The 21,901-nt window shown below is 48.2% G+C and overlaps 2 protein-coding genes across 7 annotated transcripts in view; both read right to left on the reverse strand.

The window, feature by feature from the left end:
* The window catches only part of HOGA1 (4-hydroxy-2-oxoglutarate aldolase 1), a 24,481-nt gene extending 2,806 nt beyond the window's left edge, over window positions 1-21,675 (reverse strand). For 2 of the 6 annotated variants that reach the window (XM_014559623.2, XM_014559620.2), the window contains exons 1-6: window positions 21,106-21,673; window positions 10,734-10,862; window positions 10,411-10,538; window positions 9,808-9,942; window positions 9,314-9,410; window positions 7,515-7,648 (exon numbers count right to left, since the gene is read on the reverse strand). In XM_014559623.2, the coding sequence (XP_014415109.1) occupies window positions 7,515-7,648; window positions 9,314-9,410; window positions 9,808-9,942; window positions 10,411-10,538; window positions 10,734-10,862; window positions 21,106-21,316 (834 nt within the window). In that variant the 5' untranslated portion in view covers window positions 21,317-21,673. Of the gene's footprint in view, window positions 1-402; window positions 1,340-1,421; window positions 2,759-4,494; window positions 5,627-6,555; window positions 7,042-7,514; window positions 7,649-9,313; window positions 9,411-9,807; window positions 9,943-10,410; window positions 10,539-10,733; window positions 10,863-21,105 lie in introns of those variants that run through there. The other 4 variants (XM_006185092.2, XM_014559619.2, XM_014559622.2 and 1 more) reach the window with 4 other exon arrangements.
* On the reverse strand, window positions 14,971-21,093 carry C11H10orf62 (chromosome 11 C10orf62 homolog). Its single transcript, XM_032491164.1, has one exon. The coding sequence runs from the start codon at window positions 17,617-17,619 to the stop codon at window positions 16,852-16,854; it is 768 nt and encodes a 255-aa protein (XP_032347055.1). The 5' UTR covers window positions 17,620-21,093; the 3' UTR covers window positions 14,971-16,851.
* Window positions 21,676-21,901: the final 226 nt, after the last annotated feature.

The raw sequence follows: 21,901 nt of genomic DNA on the forward strand, positions 1-21,901 counted from the left end.
ATAGTCTCTCCTTGCCCCAAACAAGGATCTGTTTACCTTTCTTTTTAACCAGAGTAGTTTTTGAAGAATTCATCTCAGGTTTTCTTCCACTAGTCAGATATCACTGAATAAGATTAAACATTTTAGAGAAAGCAGCCTTTTAAATTAACATACTAAGTGTTTCTAAATATCTCACTTGAAGCTTTTTGCCTCTTACCTCTCCTGTTTAAAACTTCAGCGAGCCTTCCCTCAGGGCGCCAATAATCTAATGCCTGTTGGCTCAGTACCGTTATGGCCTCTCTCAGAGCCAGGGAAAAAGCAGACCTTGGGAGCTAAATTGCCTGTAGGAGGTTCCTGACATTTGGGCCGGAAACCTAAGATCTGCATAGTAGTGGAGTGTCAATCTGTACATAGTCACACTAGTTTAACTTATTAAACTTTATTGCAATAACAAATTGTTCTTAACAATAAAAGCAGAGTGTGTGTATAGGCAAGAGGATGGTCCTGTCTCAGGCCAAGTCCCCTTTCCTAATGTTTCAGACTGGGATTGGCTAGACTAGTCTTCTAGAATGTAACATTTATCCACCAGGTGTCATTATTTACCGTTCTGGCAAGTCAGTGGTCTGTCTCCATGTACTAGACGGTTGGGATCAAGGCTAGAGACAAGAATATGGGATGAATCAAAATAGATTCAGGAAAGGGCACCATGGCTGGCCTTTCAAAGACCAGTGACACTTTTCTGATCAGGTTTCCTAACCTACCACTTCCCTAGAAGTCAGAACTTGGGTTCTTAAGAGAAGCCCTAGCTTCGGGCTGTCTCATGCAAGACGCAAGTTTGTACCCCCAAGTCTAAGTAGTCTTCCTTTTTGGTGAAACATGGCCTTTCTGTGCCTGATTGGCCCCCTGCCCTTCCCCTCCGGCTTCTGGTTCACGTGTCTTGGGATAGGAAAGCACAGTAGGGAGACAAGACATTGCTCCTTCCCCGATGGAAGGTCTCCAGAGACCCAGAGTGCAGGATGCAAATGCAAGAGTTCCTGGGCTGTGAGAACAGGAGCTGAGCGTGCCTGGCAGTGTCTGCTGAGGGGCTCCCTGGAGGACTGCAGTAAGAAAAGGAGCCTTGAACCCTCGTCCCTCCATGTGCCTCTTCAGGCTGCCGGCTTAACACAGGAGGCTGAGATGAGCACAGGCTGGACTGGTGCCCTCCCGGCCCTCAGAGCCAGCCATTGCTGGTGAAATCCAAGCGCAGCGCCTCCTCCTGGCTGGGGCTCAGCTCCTGCAAGGGGGCGCGGCAGGGGCCTCCGTAGTACCCAAACCAGTCCATGGTTTTCTTCAGCCCCGGGATCCCAAAGCGCCGGGTCACCTGAGAAGCAGGGCCTGTTAGAACAGACTGGGGCATCCCCGGCATACACACATCTGGGAACTAGACGTGTGTCACTTTAGAAAGTTAGGGTTCCCACCCTTCTCCCCCGTTAAGTAACTCTACCAAATCTATGACACTTGGGGTACACTGGGAATCCAGACTGAGACCAGAAAGCAGGTCAGTGGTAGAGAACACAATGCTAAAACCTAGGATGAAGGAAGAAAGGCACCTCCTTTGGTTTGGAGAGAGAAATCCACCCCACTGGGGAGGAGAGTGGCATTCAGTCCTCGAGCTGGGATTGGGAGAAGGCAGCAACACTATGGGCCTGGGCGCTGGAGCATCACTGGTCTGCAGCCTAGTTCCCTAGAACCTGGCCCAGGGCACACTGGGACTGATATGCCAGGCACAGCCCCTGCAGCAGGGCCCTCCCATCCCCCCACAGTCCTCCCTGACCCCAACTCCAAATACTCTCATGGGAGGAAAACAATGCATCATTGTCCAAAGAAGTTTCACTATGTAACCTTGTATCATTAACTGATCTGAGCAAGTTCACTTGCCTGAAAAATGAGGGGGCCAGACAGCATGATCTCAAAAGCCTTTTCTGTTGTAATGGGAGGCCCAAAACTACTGTCATAATTTCAAATCATGCATGGAGTTTTAGAGAAAATGAAGTCTCAAGTTTCTTTGCTTTTAGCATAGCAACTGGTTGTTCCATGCTGATCAGAAGTGTTAGATTCATCTTTGAGTACCTAAAAACTAGGAAAGTAATTATTACTTAATAAAGTTTTATTTTGAGGGAAGGTAAAACCTTAGAAATACGGCCTTCATGAAGGGTAAAAATAATAAAAGAGGTTGTTTGGGTTAAAAAGGTTGGGAACCACTGATGAATGAATGACTAACTATTCACCACTAGAGGCCAGTAAGCTTCAGCCAGCCTCCTCCCAGGCCTGGCCCCAGCCTTGATATTCTGATAACCTGGGCATTTTACCCAAAACCTGAGTAGGGTGGGAAAGATGATGGAAACAAAAAATACACAGAGAAAAAAACTTTCTCCCACCATGGGTGTCTGAAGTTCTCTGATTTGCCTCTCTTCAGACCCTGAGAAAGGGCTGAATGCTTTAGAGATAAAAACCATGGAAAGTCCTAAATATAGCCGGGGCAGGAGGCCGGCTGGGTGGGAGGGCAGGGGAAGCACATTGTGTTCGAGCAGGGCAGGGCAATAAGGTGACATCAAGCTGCTCTTGGGGTGGCTGAGCCTCCAGCCCAGGCAGCAGAAAGGTGTTCCAGGCATTCCTGACCGTGCGCCCAGAGCTGGCACAGGATGGGGCGCAGAGTGAAGGGTCAAGCAGGATGGCATTCTGAGGGCTAGGATGGCCGCAAGCATCCTCTCTTCCCAAGGGGCAGCCCAAGCTGCTTTGTCTGTAAAATTAGGAGGAGGAGGTAACAACAGCTACCCCGTGTCACAAGAATTGGGTGAGAAAATTACCACTATTAGACCAGACCCCAAGAGGCCTGGAAGCTCCTCCTCTTCCTGTCTTGGTGGTCTGCAGGTTCTGGGACCTTCTCCATCACAGGTGGATGGGAGTGGGAGAGGGACGTCTAGTACAACCTGGGCCCTGCTGTGCTCAGGCTCAGCTGAAAGGCCCTCATTTCTACAGTTCTTAGACCATATATGTAAAGCATCCTATCCCAGGAGAATCTTCACGTCCAGGGAGACTCCTGCTTGCCTCCTCAGCTGTCCTTTCTCTAAACCTGAGTTCATCTGTCCCTTTGAGTTAAAGATATAAGCTGTGAGGGAGATGCAGAGTCCCCCCACCTCTTTACCTGAACAAAACACTGCCTAGCTCTGGGACAGCCACCTCACAGGCAAAACTTGAGGAGACGCCAAAAAACTCTGTCATTGAGGCAAATATTGAATGCAATATTTAAAAAAAAATAAAAACCAGTGCAAAAAAATCCACGAAGAACAAAGTGTCAAAGTTTTAAATAAAGACAGGATCCAGCAGAGCCGTGCCCTGCCCTACTGTAGCCTTAGGTAAACTAAACATGTGTGCCGCTATTTATGGGTTTTGCCTGTTTTGTAATGGTTAATTTTTTTCCTAGAAATAGATTTAGGAAAAAAATTATTTTGATGAGTTTGCTTCCATTCAAGCTAGGGAAATAAAATTCTTATAAATTATGTTTTTGGTATAGATAAAATATTTTCAACCAAAAAAAATGCTGTGAGTTTTAATATATCTACTTTAAAATTTTAAAAAAAAAATTTTCAACTACCTTAATGTTCTTCAAGGTGAGGAACTCACCATTTAGAAAACTGCTTAGAGCTTGTACTTCCAGAAGATGAAATAGGTGTACTTTTCCAATAAGTAGAACTAAAAGACCCGGGACATTATATAAAAACAGATAAAAGAGTCTGAAAGGCAAAGAGAATGAAGACCAGCTAGGACCTCTGGACCCAACAAGCACACACAATAAAATCCCCATAAAAGCCTGTTCTCTCCGGCCCAGGACCAGGAAGGGGACAGCTGAGCAAGATGGAGAACTTCTAGATTATAATTGCTCTACTTTAGCTAAACCCCACAGGAAAAAACTGTGGCCCAACCCCGACCCAGGCCAGCAAAGGCTGAATTTGGAGCCAGAACTTCTACCCCACACTCAGAGGTAAAGAGTGTCCCTCCCTATCCATGAGGGATGGTCTCAGAAGAGGCCTGGGAGAGTCAGGACTTTGACCACTGCCCACACTTAAGGAGGCCATCCCTGCCAGACACACTCCAGATGTCAGTGGAGGTCATTAAGGAGGCACTCCTACCCCTTCCAACCAGGAGGTATCAGAGGAGGCCTAGTGCAGAGCTATTATTTTTTTTTAAACTCCCAAAAAAGAAATCTCCAGCCCCAGATGGTTTCACTGGAGAATTTTTTAAATGTTTGAAGAAGACTTAACACCAATTCTCACAGTCTCTTTAAGAATACAGAAGAGGAGGGAACATTTCCCAATCAATTAATGAAGCTATTTTTACCCTGATACCAAAATCAAAGACAGGAAAAACAGGAAGGAAGGAAGGAACGCAGGAAGGAAGGAAAGAAGAGAGACTACATACCAACATCTCTCATGAATATAGATAGAAAAACCCATAACAAAATATTGGCAAATGAAATTCAGCATGTATAAGTAGGGTTTATTCCAGGGATACAAGTCTGGTTCAATATTCAAAAATTATTCATGTAACCCACCATATTAACAGGCTGAAGAGAAAAAAGAAATCACATGTTCGTATCAGTCAATGCAGAAAAAATATGACAAAAATTCAATATTCATTCATGATTTTAAAAAACTCTCTGAAAACTAGAATAGAGGGGGAACGTTCTCAATTTGATAAAGAGCATCTATAGAAAACTACAGCTAGCACTGTACTTAGTGGTGAAGAGGGGGATGCTTTTCCTTAAGATCAGAAACAAGGCAAGGATGTCCTCTCTCACCAACTCTTATTCAACATAGTGCAGGAAATTCTAGCCAGTGCAATAAGGCAAGAAAGGAAATACAAGGCATACAGAGCAGAAAGGAAGAAATAAAGTTCTCCCTATTTATAGATGATATGATTGTGTAGAAAATCCCAAGGAATCTAGAAAAAGAAACTCCCAGAACTAATAAGTGAGTTCAACGAAGTCATACAAGATAAACAAGAAAAACTTAGTTGTGCCTCTATACCTACTAGCAATGAACACACGAATAGCGAAATTAAAAATAAAATACCATTTATAATCACTCAAAAAATATGAGCCACTTAGGTGTAAATCTCTCAAAACTCGTACAGAACTTGTTTGCCAAAAACTACAAAATGCTGATGAAAAATATCAAAGAAGATCTGTATAAATGGAGATATGCCATATTCAAGGATTTAAAGACAAATAGTAAAAATGTCAAATGTGCCCAGATTGGCATGCAGGTTTCATTCCTGTCAAAATCCCAGAAAGAGTATTTGTAGATATAGACAGTATTATTCTAAAAGTTACATGGAAAGACAAAGGAATTGGCCTAGTTAAAAGAGTTTTGGGAAAAAAAAAAAAGAACAAAGTGGGAGGAATCAGTCTACTTGATTTTAAAATTTATTACACACCTGCCGTGATCAAGTCTGTGTGGTTTGCAGAGAGATAGATCAATGGGGAGAACAGAGAATCCAGAAATAGACCCACACAAATACATCCAACTGACTTTTGACAAAGGTGCAAAAGTAATTCAATAAAGGAAAGATCATCTTTTCAACAAATGGTGCTGGAGCAAGTGGATATCTATAAGCCAAAAGAAAAAAAAAAAGAACCTCGATCTAAGTCTCACACGTTTTACAAAAATTAACTCAAAATGGGTCACAGACTTGTAAAATATAAAACTTCTAGCAAAAAACTAGAAAAACGTCACAATCTAGCATTAGGCCAAGAGCCCTCAGACTTGTATCAAAAGCAGAAACATAAAAGAAAATATTGATAAACTGAACCTCATCAAAATTTAAAACTTTTGCTCTGCAAAAGATCTATTAATAGCATGACAAGACAAGCTATGGACTGGGAGAAAATATTTGCAAAGCACGTATCTGATAAAGGACGAGTATCTAGAAGATTCAATGAACTTCCAAAACTCAACAGTAAAAACCAATCCAATTAGGAAATGCGTAAGAGACATAAAGAGACATTTCATCTAAAAGGATGTACAGAAGGCAAATAAATACATGATAAGATGTTCAATAGCATTAGCCATCAGAAAAATGTAAATTAAAACCACAAGGAGATATCACAACATGCCTATCAGAATGGCCAAAATAAAAAATAGTCACAACACCAAGTGCTGGTGAGGATGCAGAGAAACTGGGTCACTGGTACATTTACACTGATGTAAATGTAAATGTAAAAGCCCACTCTGGAAAACAGTTTGTCAGTTTCTTAAAACACTGAACATGCAATAATCCTACAACCCACCAACTGTGTATTCATCTGAAAAACATGAAAACTTGTGGTCATACAAAAACCTATTCATGAATGTTCATAGCAGCTAATAGCCAAAAACTGGAAACAACCAACTATCCCTCAACAGGTGAATGGGTAAACAAGCTGTTTATGGCCACACTGTGAACTACTACTCAGCAATAAAAAGGAGCAGACTATTGCTACATGTGCTTGCATGAATCTCCAGAAAATTATGCAGAGTGAAAGCCAATCTCAAAAGGTTATAGACTATATGATTCCATTTATATAACAGTCTTGAACTGATAAAATTGTACAAATGGCAAACATATTTGTGGTTGCCAGGGGTTAAGGAGGCAATGGGCAGGAGGTGAAGAGGTGTCTCTCTGAAAGGGTAACATGAGGGATCCCTATGGTGATGGAAATATTCTCGATCTTGACTGTACCAATGTCAAAATCCTGGTTGTGACTTTGTGCTCTTAATTTCATAAAGTGCTGCCGTTGGGGGAATCAGGGTACATGGGGTCTCCCTGTATTGTTTCTTCCAATTTCATGTAAATCTACACTTATCTCAAAATAAAAAGTTTAATTTGAAATATACATAAAAACATGTCTATAGGGACACACATTTTTCTCTTTGCCTCAGACTGCAGGATGGCTCTGCCCAGCACCGCCTGGCACTTGACAAGCATTCCATCTTGCCTCTTCTCCTTGACTTGCCCAACACAGAGTTGGGGTACGTGGTCTGACTGCAGGATAGATTATTTGAAGGGAAAATTGGGCTCTGAATACCTCTGGCTTTCCAATTCCTTTCTTACTCTCAACCATTCTGTTTTTCAGGATCTGGCCCTTTATAAAGCTGATGTAAAAGCCCATGGTTCCCTCTCTCTACACAGTGCATCTCTAAGTAAGATTCCAGGATACCTTATGTCACAATCACCCAGGATACCTGTCTCAATGCATATTCCTGGGCCTAAAGGGGTAGAATTTTAACCAGCTCCCTAAATGAATTCTAATGCACACTTAAGTTTGAAAACCAATGGGGCTCAACTTTGTCTGAAGTCAAGATTTTTCTGGGGAGGCACAAAGAGTTCCCACGCTGGGATGTTCTCTAAAAGAACTTTCTGAAAGGGAAGAGTGGGGACCCCTGTGCCAGCCTTGGCTCCTGCTCCAATGAGGACACAGGCCACTCCCACTTTGGGGCCATTGGCTGGGAGCTCACCGCAGTGTTTGGCTCAATGAGGCGATGCTGCAGCTTCTGGGCATCTTCCCATTGCCCTGTGAGGCAGAGCCGCTCCAGCTGGCACACCTGAGCCCCCAGGACGTTGGCCAGGGCGCACACGCCCCCCACAGCTCCTGCCCCAGAAGTGAGATGCAGAACATCAGCCAGAGCCTCTTCTCGCAGAGAATTCCAAACCCTGGTCCCCAGCACCTCTTTGTTCTGGGCAGACAAGCTCTGGATTCCTATGCCCCTGGTCAGCCATGTTAAAGACATGCTCTGTGAGTTCACAGAGTATAGGTTTCCAGAGAGAAGACTTCCAGCCTATTCAAGGTACAGTCTCACAGGCTGAGGGGCAGTGAGCAGAGCCTGAAGGCTAACTCAAGGACAGTTCCTTCCTTGCAACCCCTGTGCCCGGGGGTAGAGTCCTACCAGCCAGTTGACACCTCCACGCTCCTGCAATAACCCCCTGACTCATCAGTCCTGGAAGCGGGTGGAGTGGATGGGAAGATTTGCTCAACTGAAATTTTATTCCCCCAAGTGAATTCAGCCTGGGACAGCAGTGGCGGTGGGGGTGGAGGAGGGAAAGAGCTCCAGACCCGGTCAGGAGACTGGGCATTTCCTCCCATTGGCTGCATGAACTTGGACAAGCCATCGACCCTCTCTGGTCCTCTTTGTTCTCGTCTGGGCAATGAAAATGGGCTGGCTGTGATCTCGGAAGATCCTGCCACTTCTGCCAGCCTGTGAGTGTGATTCCAAGGCTAGTTAGGAGTGATTCTAAGCAGAGTGGCCTCAAGACTGGAGAAAGAGTAGGCAATTTGGAACAAGCTTATTAATATAGCTGTCATTTATTGGAAACCTACTATCTGCCAAGCACTATGGCAGACGCAGGGCCAGTGCTCTCTAATCCTCACAACGCCTACCCCGGCCCGGAGAGGGCAGGCACCTTGCCAGTGGTGCGCAGTGAATCTGGCAGAGCTCAGATTCCAGCTCCGATCCCTGGCCTCCAGAGCCCGTGCTCTTTCCACCTACCGCAGTCTCAGGAATGAAGCATAAATGGGTCCTCTCTAATTCCCCTGTACTTTACAGACTGTGACATGGCAGAAGGGAGATATGCAGGACCTATACTACAAGCCAAAGTCTGCAGAGACCAGAGAAAATAGGAATCAGCATTGCCCCCTACATCACTGGAAAAGTAACTCAAATCTACATTCACTGGGGCTTCAGCTGAAAGGAGCAGATGCTTCCCTCCCTTCCCCTCCATGGCTCAGATCCAACCTGAATCCAAGGACCTTGACCCAAGCAGACAAGACCTGTTGATCTAATGGTGACATTCCTAGGATCCTGGACCAGAACAGAATCGGATCAGGCAACTGAAGATCACCGGGCCAACCCTGCAGGCCTGACGATTCATTCTGGCCTGGGCCCAGGTAGAGAGAATGCATTCCCGGTCTAGTGGGAAGGACCCCAAGGCCTCAAAGAATGATCTACAAGGTGAGATTAGAGGAGCTAAATTTGTCAGCTAAGCAGGGAGCTTAGGACTTAGAGCAAGCTGCAGGCATCCCCTCTACAGGGCAGGGATTGCACTCAGCCAGCCTCCTTCACCTAACAAGGTCACTCAAAAGCACCGGCTATTCAGAAAAGCAAGTAGTGTGCCGGACCTCTCTAGGGTTCCCAGCAGGCAGGCTGGCGAAGGCCCTCTGTAGACCCAGCCCTGGCCTTCACAGTCTATCCCAGCAGATTCCAGCTGCCTAGGTATATCTTGATCACTCATCACAGTTTGAGAGCTGCGAGATGCCTACCCACGGCATAGCTGGCCAGCAGGAAGCCAGCCGATCCAGCCAACACCTGGAAGTCCTGCCTCCTGGTCTTGTGAACAATCAGCCCGATCCTGGTCACCTGTAACAGCAAAGCTGGTGTGAGAGTTAGGCCCACAGGCTCCACTGCCAGCCTGGATGGGGGCTGGGTTAGTGTGGGAGAACAAAAGCCCAGGTCCCAGAGAGATGCCCCAAAGTTCAGACTAATCCCAGAGAGCCCACACGACAGAGGGAACCCACACAAAGGCCCAGGACTGAAGTGGGTCCCAGAGCTGCCCTGAAGTTGGTGGCAAAAGAGAAGAGGAGGGGATGGGGGGATGGCTCAAGCGGTAGAGTGCACGTTAGCATGCATGAGGTCCTGGGTCCCCAGTACCTCCATTTAAATAAATAAATAGAAAGCCTAATTACCTACCCCCCCAAAAAATTTTTTAAAAAAAGAGAAAAGGCGGGTGCCTTGGCTGAGAGTCACTGCCACTCACATCACCACCACTGTCCTTGATGCCCACGATATTCGGGTGCTGGGAAAGCGTGACCACCGCGTCCACAGGCAGGTCCAGCCCTGTGTTGGCTGGGACACTGTACAGCACCACAGGAATTGGAGACAGGTCAGCAACCTGACGGGTGCAGAGAAGACAGGAGAAGGCAGCTGCCTCAGACCTGAGGCAATTCGGGCCTGGGTCTCTGCAGGGCTACCTGGACAGGCCCACCTCCTGGACTAGAAGTCACCGTGCCATGCACCCTGATTGCAAGCACTAATCCTGGGTAGTACTGAGGATTATTCAGTATTTTGTGTTTTGTTCTTTATGTTAGTCCTCACAACCACCCCAGGAGGAAGATTCCAGTATTCCTCTCATTTGAGAAGGGAGGAGACAGTGACACAGCATGGTTAGGTCAGTCACCCACTGTCACACAGCTGGTACATGGTAGCATCTCTCCCCTTTCCCAAAGCTGCCATTCACGGGAAGTAGGCTCACCACTCCACTCCCAGCTCCTCTCATCTCCCCTCCCTGGGCAGAGTCTCTGCCTCACTCAGCCTTCCTTTAGCCCCAGGCCCCCAACTCATGCCCACCCCTCACGCCCACCTTGGTGTAGTGATGAATGAGGGCAGCACTGCTCATGCGGCCATGATAGTAGCAAGGGGTCACCACCATGGCAGCGTCAGCCCCGACCTGGGCCATGCTCACCGTCATCTCCACCGTGGCTTGAGTGGCTGTGGGAGGAAAGAGGGAGTCTTCCCTGAGGGGCTTGGAGGCTGAGGGCGGGAGGAAGAAGGGCTAGCCTATGACCCTGGGGCAAGCAAGGGGTGAAGAAGAGGCAGAACAAGTACTAGACTGAACCCCAGGGTCAAGGATCCTGCCATCCCCAAACCCAGCCACCGCCAGGGCCCTGGGCATTATGGCCTCACACTCGCAGCCGGAGCCAGCTAGCAGGAGCTTGTCCTTGGGCATGGCTTGGCGCACACGGCTCACCACCTCCAGGCGCTCACTGCTGGTCAGGAAGGGGAACTCGCCGTTGGAGCCCTGGACCACGAAGCCTGCAAGAGAAACGCCATCACAGCCAATGGCACCTTCCCATCCTCTTATGAAAAACCGGACCTTGGACTTACACCCACCCAGGTTCCGACCTCCCCAGCACTACAGTCTTCCACACATGTCCTTCCCATCTTTGTCCTGAAGCAGGCAGAATGTTTTACCCAGTTGCAGGGACAGTGTTCACCATTTTTCTTTGTTTTAATGAGATGTTTTAGCCATACCAAAAAGAATAGACAATAATACAATCCACACCAGTGTACCCAGCACCCATGACAACCCTCCCTAGCTCACCTCCCTCTTCTTCATCTCTGGCCTCTCTCCAGTGTTTAGTGTTCCCATTCATGTCTTTATACCCTTAAAACATAATCTGGACCTATAAACAAGATATAACATGGCTTTTGCCGTTTAAAACTTTATAGAAGTGGAAACACACTTGCATAACCTTCTGCAGTTTATTGTTTTTGCTTAACATTGTGTTTTGAGCTTTGTCCATAGCAGTACAGGTAGCTCTGATTCATTCTTTTTCACTGCTGTGTAATATTCTCTTGTGAAGTTAGACCACAGTTGACTTTTCATTCTCCCTTTTAGGACATTTAGAATATTTCCTATTTTTGCTATTACAAACAACGCTGAAACAAGAGTTTCTCTGAAGTTTAGATATATAGGTGTGTAATTGCTGAGCCAAATGCACACGCATCTTCATGTGCCAAACTTTTAATTAGCCCGTTCATACCCCTCTTAGCATATAAAAGAGACTGTTACTGTTTATCCACGCCAATACTGGGTATTGTCCAAACTAATTTTTTGCCAATTTTCTGGGCGAAAACTGACATTTCATTATTTTATTTTGTATTTTTATGTTTTATCCATCTTTTGAGAGGTTTCTAACATCATCAGTCAAAAGTGTCAGCCCTTTTATATTAATGAGAGACCAGCAGAATTGATTCTTTTCAGTGGAATCTGAAGGGAAAGTTAAACCATTTTCCTCTCAGCTTTTTTCATTTAACTTTCTCTTTCCTCTTCTTCCTCCTCTCCATTCCATTCCAATTTTTTCTTAAATACAGCATATAATACACGAAGATTATTAATAAATAAAAGACGGATTGGGAGAAAGAAAAGGAAAGAAAGCTGGGGCCAATATTAGTATTCAAAATCCCTACCATACAGTTGTGACAGATGGGCCAGAAATTTGACTTGGAGCTTCCTGATAGTCAAAGCTAAAAGGGAAATGTGATCATCTGACAGATATGTAGAAATCAAGACAAAGCAAGGCAGCTGCCCTGGAGAAACACAGAGTTTCCTGGCACTAGGACCAAGAGAGATTGTTCCTGTGAGTCATCCTCAAGGGGACACAGTGTGATGGAGAATCAACTTTATACCACAACCCTCTATCCATGCTGGTCACTACATCGTTAGAGGCCACTGAGTGGGTTGTCAGAAGAGCTCAATGGATACCTGGCATCGCCCCTCCCCCAGTTTTTTTGCCTTGGTAACATTGCTGGAAACATCTTGAGGCAAATAGCTTTTGGCTTCTGTTGGATTGCCTCCTCAGGGTCAAGTCCTCCTCGTCAGGCTAGGAGCCCATGGTAGCAGCCTCCTGTCTCGCTACATAAGGCACCAGTGTTTTCCCAGTGGGTCACCCCATTCGCAGAGTTGCCAGCCCCAGAGAGGGTTCCAGTCCAGCCACGACCGGACCAGCATCCTTTGGCTAAGGATTTAGAGGTCAAGCTTTTGCTACTGCCCTCTGCCCCACTGCCTGCCAGCCTCCTCGAAGCAGGGTGGGGCGGGTTCTTGCTTCAGACCTGTCCCAGCCACAGCCACTCACTCCCAAGTCCCCTTTCATTCTGGTGGTCAGTTCCAGAAGCCTCCAGTCCCCAAGGGTGGACTTGGCCTAAACAGCGGGACAGCTGGGTTTGGGCTCTGGGGGTGAATCAGGGACCTGTGCTCAAGACATCTAGTGGCCTTTTCTCATTTCATTTAAGGGATCATCTACCCAGGCCTGACTCCCAAGAAGGAAGAAATGCCAGGCTGGGGAAGAGGAATGTGACAGAGTCAGGCAAGTGCTGGACTCAAGTCCCCTCTGGCTATTGGGCAAGTCACATTGCATCTCTAAGAACCCATTTCCTTTTCTATGGGATGACAATAAAATCACTTCAATCCCACCTTATAGAGCTGCCTTTAAGGCTGAAATGAGAAAAGGCAGGAGAAAGAAAGCACTTTGAAGTCTGTGAACTCATACTGCCAAGAGCGCCCTCCTTCTCCTTGACTAGATGTCCCATTTCAGGCCCAATGTGCCGCCCCTGGTGTAGAGATGGGGCTGGAGGAGAGGAAAAGGCCAAATATGGGATGGGTCTGGAGTGAGGAAAGTGACTGGTGGGGCAGCAGGGAGATGGGAGGCATGGACTTTGAAGTCAGAGGAGCTCGGGTTTAACTCCCAGGGTGGCCCCTCACCAGCTATGAGCTCTTGGGCAAGTGGTTTAACCAAACCTCAGCTTCCTCAACTGAAAAATGGGGGTGATATTAGTGCCCTTCTTAAAGACTTGTTGTGAAGTTTAAATGAGATACTATTTGTAAAGTGCTTAGACTAGAGCCTGGAACTCAGTAAGTGTTCTCTGCAGTCATTATGGAGTCTGGAGGAAGTGCTCAAGCCTTAAATAAGGAGGGTGGCAGCTTTCGATTTGAGGAGGGGGAGGATGGCTGGTGTGGGAGGGCAGGCTGCACTCAAGAACCTCTCAGGTCCCCTCCAGCTGTAAGAAGAAAGAGGCTCATTTTGGAAGTTTCTCTCCTTTGCCCCCATGGTGATTCTGGCTGCTCTGGGGAGCCAGAGTGGCCTGGTAGTGGGGGCAGGTGTTTGGGCAGGGGATGCACAAGCAACAGGATGACTTACTGTGGCCAAAAGGAATCACAGTCTCTTTTACGTAAGGAGCATCTCCAGTCACTGTTATGCCCCTTGGCCCATCATCATTGCCACCTCCTCTGAGAAGTCTTCCTGGGATTAAGCCTTCATTGGACACCTCTCTTCTGAAATTCCATTACCTGTTCCTTGTCCTTCCCTGCTGCCTACTCAAAAATGCACAGAGTTCCTCAGAACCCTTCAGTGTCCCTAGTTGCCACCTATAGGACTAGGCATAATTTCTCAAAATGACTTCTGTTATGAAATGAGGAAATTAGGCTGGACGGTCTCCTAAGTCCTCCTTGGCTCAAGGCTTTGGAGTCAGTTTTGGGGCTTTTCCTCTTCCCTTTTGCCTATCTCTAAATGTTCCCCTTCAGCCAGACTGTCAAGGTCCCCTAGACACACTGCCACCTTCCTGCCTCTACCCCTTTCCTCCTGCTATTCCCTCTGCCCACAACACCTCCCTAGTTGCAGCCCATCAAATGCTGCAAAGCCTCTCCTCAGGCCCCTCCCCCTGCGCTCCACCGTGTTTTGTTCCACCACTTGTCATACATTGTCTAGAAGCTTCAAGGTTGGGGATGGTGTCCCCCTCATTTTAGCCTCCGTGACACCTAGCACACTGCCTGTTGAGGTGTGTGTTGACAATTTGTTGTCAAAATTTTGGGAACTTTCTTGTATGATGTAATTCATAAACTCCCACTAGGAAGAAGTGAGCATTCTTGATGAAATGCTTCAACCATTTCCTAATGAGCTTTAATGAAATTAAGCCTGGGAAACCAGCCACCCTCCCAGTGGACTCTCAGACAAAAGTCTACTGGCTGTTAACTCTTCTTTGTAACTAGTCTAACAATGATTTAGCCTTTCTCTTATAAAGATATCCTTACGAAGTGTGTATACCTGAGTTGGCTGTTTAGAAGCTCTTTTCATACACATAGTTGTAATAAAACTTTGACATGCACTGATAACTAAATCGTCTGAAAACATTTTTGACTTTAAATTTTGAAATACTTTTAAATTTACAGGAAAGTTGCAAAAATGCTACAGGGGATTTCCATATATCCATTTCTCAGCATCTTACCTAACTATAGCACAATGATCAGAACCAGAAAATTAACATTGGCACAATACTAACTACAGACTTTATTTGAATCTTGCCAGTTTGAAACTTTTTAAAAGATTCCAAAGTCATAATGTGAAATTTTATGTCATATGTTTTTAATAAGGGATTCAAGGTTTTCCAGATAAATGCAAGCATTTTACGCGTTTTAAATCTTAATTTCAGAAGCCAAACCTCACTGCTCTTGCTTTTTGTCTAATATGACAGCTTCCAACATTTTCCAGTATAATTGATCCCTTTTTTTTCCAAATAAGATTTTTATTATGAAGCACTTTAAATATACACACATATATGGATCAGCATTTAGATAAAGTCACTTACTAGTAATGTCATAAATATTCAAATGCTCCAAACTATGCTCCATAAAATCAATTGACAACATTTAGGATATTTATAGATTTATCCATCCTTTACAATGATTCTTAATTTTTAATTTTTTAGGGGGGAGAGGTAATTAGGTTTATTTATTTAATTAATGTTATTATTTTTAAATGGAGTATTGGGGATTGAACCCAGGACATCATACATGCTAAGCATGTGATCTACCACTTGAGCTATACCCTCCCCCCATCCTTTACAATGATTCTGGGCACCTTCTTCCTGGAGTTTGAGGCCCACAGTTTGGAAACCACTGGTAAATCCATAATAGGTAGGAAATTTCTATGTAAAGGAGACACTGGGGTTTAGACAGCACCATATAACTGACTTCTCTCAAGTTTCAGAGGGGATCCAGCTGCCCCCCTTTGACTGCCTAACTGGGGGCCACCTCTTGCTCCAGAAGTGGCTTCTTGGGACCCCAGAAGAGGAGGCAGGGAGAGTCCCAGGCTTGCAGGAGGGCGCAGAGAGTGTCAGGACATGTGGGAAGAGGACAGGGATAAGTATGAGAGAGGTAGACCCATCTGGGGATGCTGGGCATAGGCCTGGGGGGCAGCACAGGGCAGGGCTTAGGGGAATGGGGCTCTGATCCCAGCAATATCACTTACTATTTCATCTCAGGCAAATTTCATCTCTGAGTTTCATCTGCAAAATTGAGATAGCGTAATACCTTCCACACGGGGCTGTGCTGTAACACAACACAGAGCATGGCATATACTAAAAACTCAAAAAAAAAAAAAAAAAAAAAAAAGCAGGGGGCAGTACTAATGCTACTATTTAGTAGTACTGCAGCCCCAGCCCCAGCCCTAGCAACAGCAACGGTAACATAAACCAGAAGAGAGGGTATTGCACACATTAGCTCGGAAGGTAGGTGGTGGGGAGGCACTAGCACAGATCCCAGTGGGCCTAAGGAAGCAGGCGGGGCAGTGAGAGAGAGCCGTGATATGTGTCCACACTATCTGAGAAGCAGTACACAGGATGGGGGGTGGCACCAAGAGGACAGTGGGCCTACATCCCACCCCTGCTCACTTCCTTGCTTCTGAAAGCCGATCTCTCCCTGCTCCTCCCAACCCCCGGCTGCTTCTTCCCTCCCTGGCAATAGCAAGTCTGTAAGGACTGAGCCCGCTGGAGACAGCCCATGTCCAGGGCTGGAGACCTGGGCAGCCAATTAACCGAGTCTCGAATCAGCCCTCACGGAGAGGACTGTGGGAGGAGGAACCCTCTCCCCACAGGCCTGCCCAGACCTGGGGCTGGCTACAGAGCCCCCAGACTCAGAGTGAGGGAATGCAAGGCTTTATTGGCTCATTTCCAGGCATTTGGCATCAACATGGTGCTCTCAGCGGCTCCTGGGATCTGCCTTGTCTGTCTTCTCTCATTGGGTCTTCAGGGGCCTGTGAGTCTGTCTCAGCTGTTTCAGTTCCTCCCAGCTCTTTCTCCATCAGCGGCCATCAGTGGTAGACTCCACTCAGAGTCGGAGGGGCCTGAGGAAGAAGGGATTTGGGTGGCAGCATCTTACTCTGGGCCACATAGGTTGCCCCACCAGAGAGAAAACAAGCCGGAGATTGTGTGCCAGCCCTGCTGGGGGAAGGGGCATCTCCATCCATGGTTAGGTGGCTTTAAAGGGGTGATAGGTCTGATGGCTGCGGGTGGGCAGGCTGTGGCACTGATGGCTCGGGTGGCTTGGATAGCCCTGGTGGCCATGGTGACAATGGCCATGGAAGGTGTGTGTGTGGTTGGAGCCAGCTACGGTGGTTTCCCGCTGGTTGAGGAAATTCCCTTTCAACTTTATCTCCACCTCCTCGAGGGCCTTCAGCTCCTCCTGGTTGATGTCCTTGGACTCCAGGTGGCCTGAGTTCTGGCAAGCCGTGGCCCGCTGCAACATGGAGTTAGCCAGCTGCTGCCCCTTGGTGTCAATCTCCTTGGTACAGGCAGCCACAGCGGCCCACGTGGCCTCATCGGTGGACGAGGATTTTCCAGACTCCTTGTGGGTCTCTTTGATCACTGAGGTTCCAGACATCCTCTGCTTGCTGGTGAAGGACTCCCGGTGAAGAGCTGTGCCCTCTTCTCCTTGCCTGGTGGCGAAGGTCTCCACGCGAATCGTGGTGTTGGCCTCTCCATTGCCACTGACAGGCTGGGGAGTGGCGGCACTGCTGCTTGCCGTAGCCGTGTTGCTGGACGTGGCCGTGTTGCTGCCTGTGAGGCTGCCGGCTGTTGTGGTGTTGCTGCCGGCGGCCAGCTTCTCTTCGGAGAGACGGCTAAAGTGCGATTTGATCCAGTTCTCGTTTTTCACCTTGTGGCATTCTGCTGGCTCCTGCTCATCTTCTGCAGACTCAGGAGCTGTCTTCCTTCTCTTCTTCCTCTGCATCCACAACATGAGGCCTCCACCTCCGAGTACGAGGGCAGTCCCCAGCACCACCCTGCATGATGGTTGCTGGATGAACTCCAAGAAGGTCTCCAGGACCCCACACCGGGCAGGCAGAGCTAAGAGCACACTGGGAGTAGGGGATCCCAGATGGTATGGTTCATGCTTGAAAGGACAGGCTCCCCAAGGGTGTCTGGCAGGCAGGCCCCCTGCTGCACCCTCCCTAGGATGCCCCTCCCACCTCAGCAATGAACCCCATTGTGAGGAAGGTGGTTGGGGGGTGGGGTGGGGAGAGGCCACAGCATCCCTTATGTCTAGCCTGACAAGCCTGGCCTGAGGCCTGGGACCTGTCTCCCACCGTGACAGCTGTCCCCAAGGTCAGTAGAAGGGCAGCTTCCCCAATTCTGCATTCTGCTTGTGACCTATTCTGAAACTCAGGCCACCTTAGCTTCCAGTCTTTGGTGTCTCTCCGTCCCTCCTGGTGGCCCACAGTGGGCAGAGGCTGAAGGACCCCACTGGCTGGGTTGGCATCCATCCCTAGCCACCTGAGGCTAGTGTCTCCCTCCATGCAGGGCCTCCCCTGGCTGCCAGCCTAGCACATTCCATCCCCACTTGCAGCTCTCCGCCCCATTATAGAGCAGGGTCCAGAAGTCAAAGGGGTCCAGGAAGGAGCTCATTCTGGAATAACATGAAGTCGCAACTGGGGGACGCAAGCAGTGGACTGAGAAGGCAAAATACACAGGAGAGGAGACTTCACCCAGTCCCAGGTCCCTGGGGCCATTCCAGGATCGGGGCTGTTACCCTTGCCTTAGTGATGCACCTGTGAACCCAGAATTTGTGTCCTCTGCCCTGTCTCCCCTGTAAATGGGCATAGTTCAGGTTGTGAGCTGGTGGGCCAGCTGGCCAGGAGCTCTGTAGGTACAGACAACTGAGAGTCTGACCCTCAATCCAAGTTACAGCCAGGGCCTCTTTGGGTAGAAACAGGCCTGGGCCACTCCCAGAGGCATATAACACATCTTTTATCCCAATATAGGGTTATAAAAATTGTGATATTTTAAACAAAATATTTTATTTAACAAAGTAATGGCTTTAAAATACACAAAAATATTATATCTTATCGGAAGAAACCACGGTCTATTCTATGTAATAAGGAAGTAAGACAGAAGCTTAAAGCTTTATGGGAAATATCATCTCCCTGGTCCTGCTGGAGTAGCTCTGGGGTCATCCATTAACCTCATTTGGAAATAACAATTCAAAGTTCATCTTTGAGGTTGTTTGTGGGTGTGAGTTCAGGGCCAAATGGCCCTTCTACAAAAACCCCTCCCTCTGGTCTCTGGTTATAAGTTTTAGTTTAAAAGAATACTCTTTATTCAAATAATTAGTATAAATTAACTATGCTAAAAAAAACAAATAAAAAAGAAAAAGAGCTACCTGGTTTCAGGCAATACCTTCCAGAAGAATCTCTTAACTATTCACTGATTCATCAAGGGCAGGTTTCAGCCTCCTCTTTGAAGGACCTTTAAATAATTGCAGGAGGGCCTGGCGACATGATATGTTTCCTCCCCTGCCCCTGAGCGTTGGGCTGCAAAAAGGGGTGAGGATCGGGCGGGAGAGACTCAGATTCTAAAGCTAAAGTGGCTCACTGCTCCCTTCCCGGGCACTCTGGCTGCATCCTGGGAGCCGTGACGGGGCCCTATGGCTCGATGTTCTCAGTGTCAGGGCCTCAGGTTTGAGCTCCTTGGGAGGACTGTGATGAATGCTTTGGCCCAGTTCCCATTCTGAAATGAGGAAACCGGATTAGAGAGGTTCAGTGATTTTTTTCCAAGTTCACTGTAACTGGCAGAACCAGGACTCTTACCCAGGTCTTCTAACTCTGGACTCTGGGCTCTTCCCCATGGCACCCCTGCCCACTGTGTATGTGTGGGTAAGATATGAGGTGGGGGCCGGCGCCTTCACAGGTCGTATGGGAGACGGACCAGTGGCTGACCTACTGAAGCCACCGCAGCCTGTGCTCCCAGGTACCCCTGTCCCCACTGCAGGAGTGGGTGGTGGGAGGGAAGGAAGGATCCAGAGAGGAGCCTGGGGTAGGGGCAGACACCAGATGTAAAGCCCAGTGTCCTCACCCCCTGCACTAGGGTGTCCTTGAACCAGGGAGGTGAACAGTCTTCTCTCCTTTTGGAGATTCAAGGAGCTTCTCACTTTGCTTCAAGAGAACCAGGCATCAGCCCAAACCTTCAAGCTCCAGTGAGCTGAGCCCCAGCAGAAATGTGCTTAGGGTTTGTGTCACTGCTCAGTGTGGACATCCACAGGACATACACTGTCCCCTAGGGAAGGGTCACATCATCTCAGCACTGAGAATCGAATGGGGTCTCAGGCCAGCGGGTGCTGTCACAGAGCAGCTCTGCCCACAATGACAATCATACTGTCATACAATAATCATTGTCATTGGAGTCCCATACCTTCTGATTTATATCACTCTTCAAAATTTATAGCACACTTGCACTTCCTTCTCTCAGATTTTCCTCCCAATCATCCTATGATGTGGCTATTATTACTCCCACAATGGGGTAACTGAGGTTTAGAGAGATTATCTCATAGCTAAGTCAGTGACAGAGCTGTGATTTGAATCAGGAGTCCATGTTCTTCACTGCTCCACTGCACCACCTCAGTTGGAACCACTCCATTCCCACGGTGGTGCCCACCAGACCCTATTTGTAGGAATGATCTTGTCTAGTGACCTAGCAGCCAGTGTGGTGGAGAGAAACCGAGCAGGGCTACACACTCAGACGTGAGTTCAAATCCTACCTCAGCCATTTATTAGCTGAGTGACCTTGGCAAGTGACAGCATCACTTGGAGCCCCAGTCCTTTTGAGAGCACTCGGGGAACTGTCAGGGTAGGGGATGGATGCAGGTGGGCAGGACAGGATGAGTGGAATCTGCCCCTTCTCTCACCTTCATTTATTGTGCCTGTGGCTGTGCTGTAGGTTGGTCTCCCAAATATGATCTAGTCCCTGACCTCAGAGAGGGCAGGCCCATGTGTAAAGGGGAAATGGGTCAGAGGGTCCAGAACAGGAATCAGTTTGACCAAGGGAGGCTTTGCCCAGAAGAGAGTGTGTGAACAAGGCTTTGAGGGAGATGAGCCCACTGACTGGGCTGCCACGTGACACCACAGCTACCCTCACATCTGTGCAGAATACCTGGTTGACAAAGGCTTTCATCCATTATCTAGTTTGACCACCACAGTAATGCTGGGTTAAGACAAATTTTAGCAGTTTACAGCTGGGAAAACGGAAGCAGGAGAGATTCAGTCCAAGATCCCAGGCCAGCAGTTAACTTCCCACCTGTCTCCTGTTCCTCTCCCATAATAAGACCACTCCACAGTACCTGGCTATCCCAGAGCAGCTCAATGGAGCCTTTGTACCCTCCTCTGGTATCTGGCTGAGGAGACCAGAGTCATTCACATCTCCCAGACTCCCACAGCGGATAGAACCCACTTACCTCGAAAGGGAAAGGTGCCCAGTTTGTGCAGATTCTCCTCCAGTTTCTCATAGTCTACCTCTGCGGTGGCAGTGAAGGGGGTGGTCACAGGGGGATAGATGCCTGCGATGTCCACTTTCTTCCCCTCCCCCGAGGCCCAGGCCCCTACAGTCCTAAACAAGCCCCTGCTCAGCCCCTGCCTCACAGAGGACCAGACTCTGGGGCCCAGCATCTCCTCAGGAGGCTTGAGGCCCAGCTGGTCTCTGCCCCCAAGGGATGCTGAGTTTGGACTCCTTCCTAACCCTGTTAATAATCAATGTGCCTAGTTAAAAATTTGCTGCCCCCTGACTTGTTGGCCCTGGGGCCGGCCTGGGCTGGGTGTTCCCAGGGTCAGAGGCTGGGCCTAGAGTCCCCAAGGAGGTCCCCCCTCCCCCAGGGAGCAGCTGGAGAAATGCCACAACCCATGTCCCTCTGGCCATATAGAGAGCTGGTTCTTAGGGTCCTGCCACTAAAGAATGTCTCCAGTGGGGCCTGGGCCGTCTTCCCACGATTCCCAGCCCCAAAGCCAGGAGCCCAGCTGGCTTCCGCTTGGCAGTTAGGAAGTTGGCAGAGCCGGAGCTGATTGGCTGCGCCGGCCCTGCCCTGTGGGAGGGGCTGCAGGCTGGGTGAGACTCTGCCTGTGATCAGCCGGCCCAACTGCCCCACTCCCCTGCCAAGTTCCTCCTGCCAAGGTTGCCACGTGACAGGCCTGTGCTGGCCACGCACAGCCCCACTGGATAGCTGTCGCTAGGAGGGGGCCCCAGAACGAGAGCCCTGC

The sequence above is a fragment of the Camelus ferus genome, chromosome 11 (assembly GCF_009834535.1).
Source record: "Camelus ferus isolate YT-003-E chromosome 11, BCGSAC_Cfer_1.0, whole genome shotgun sequence".
Taxonomy (NCBI): Eukaryota; Metazoa; Chordata; class Mammalia; order Artiodactyla; family Camelidae; genus Camelus; species Camelus ferus.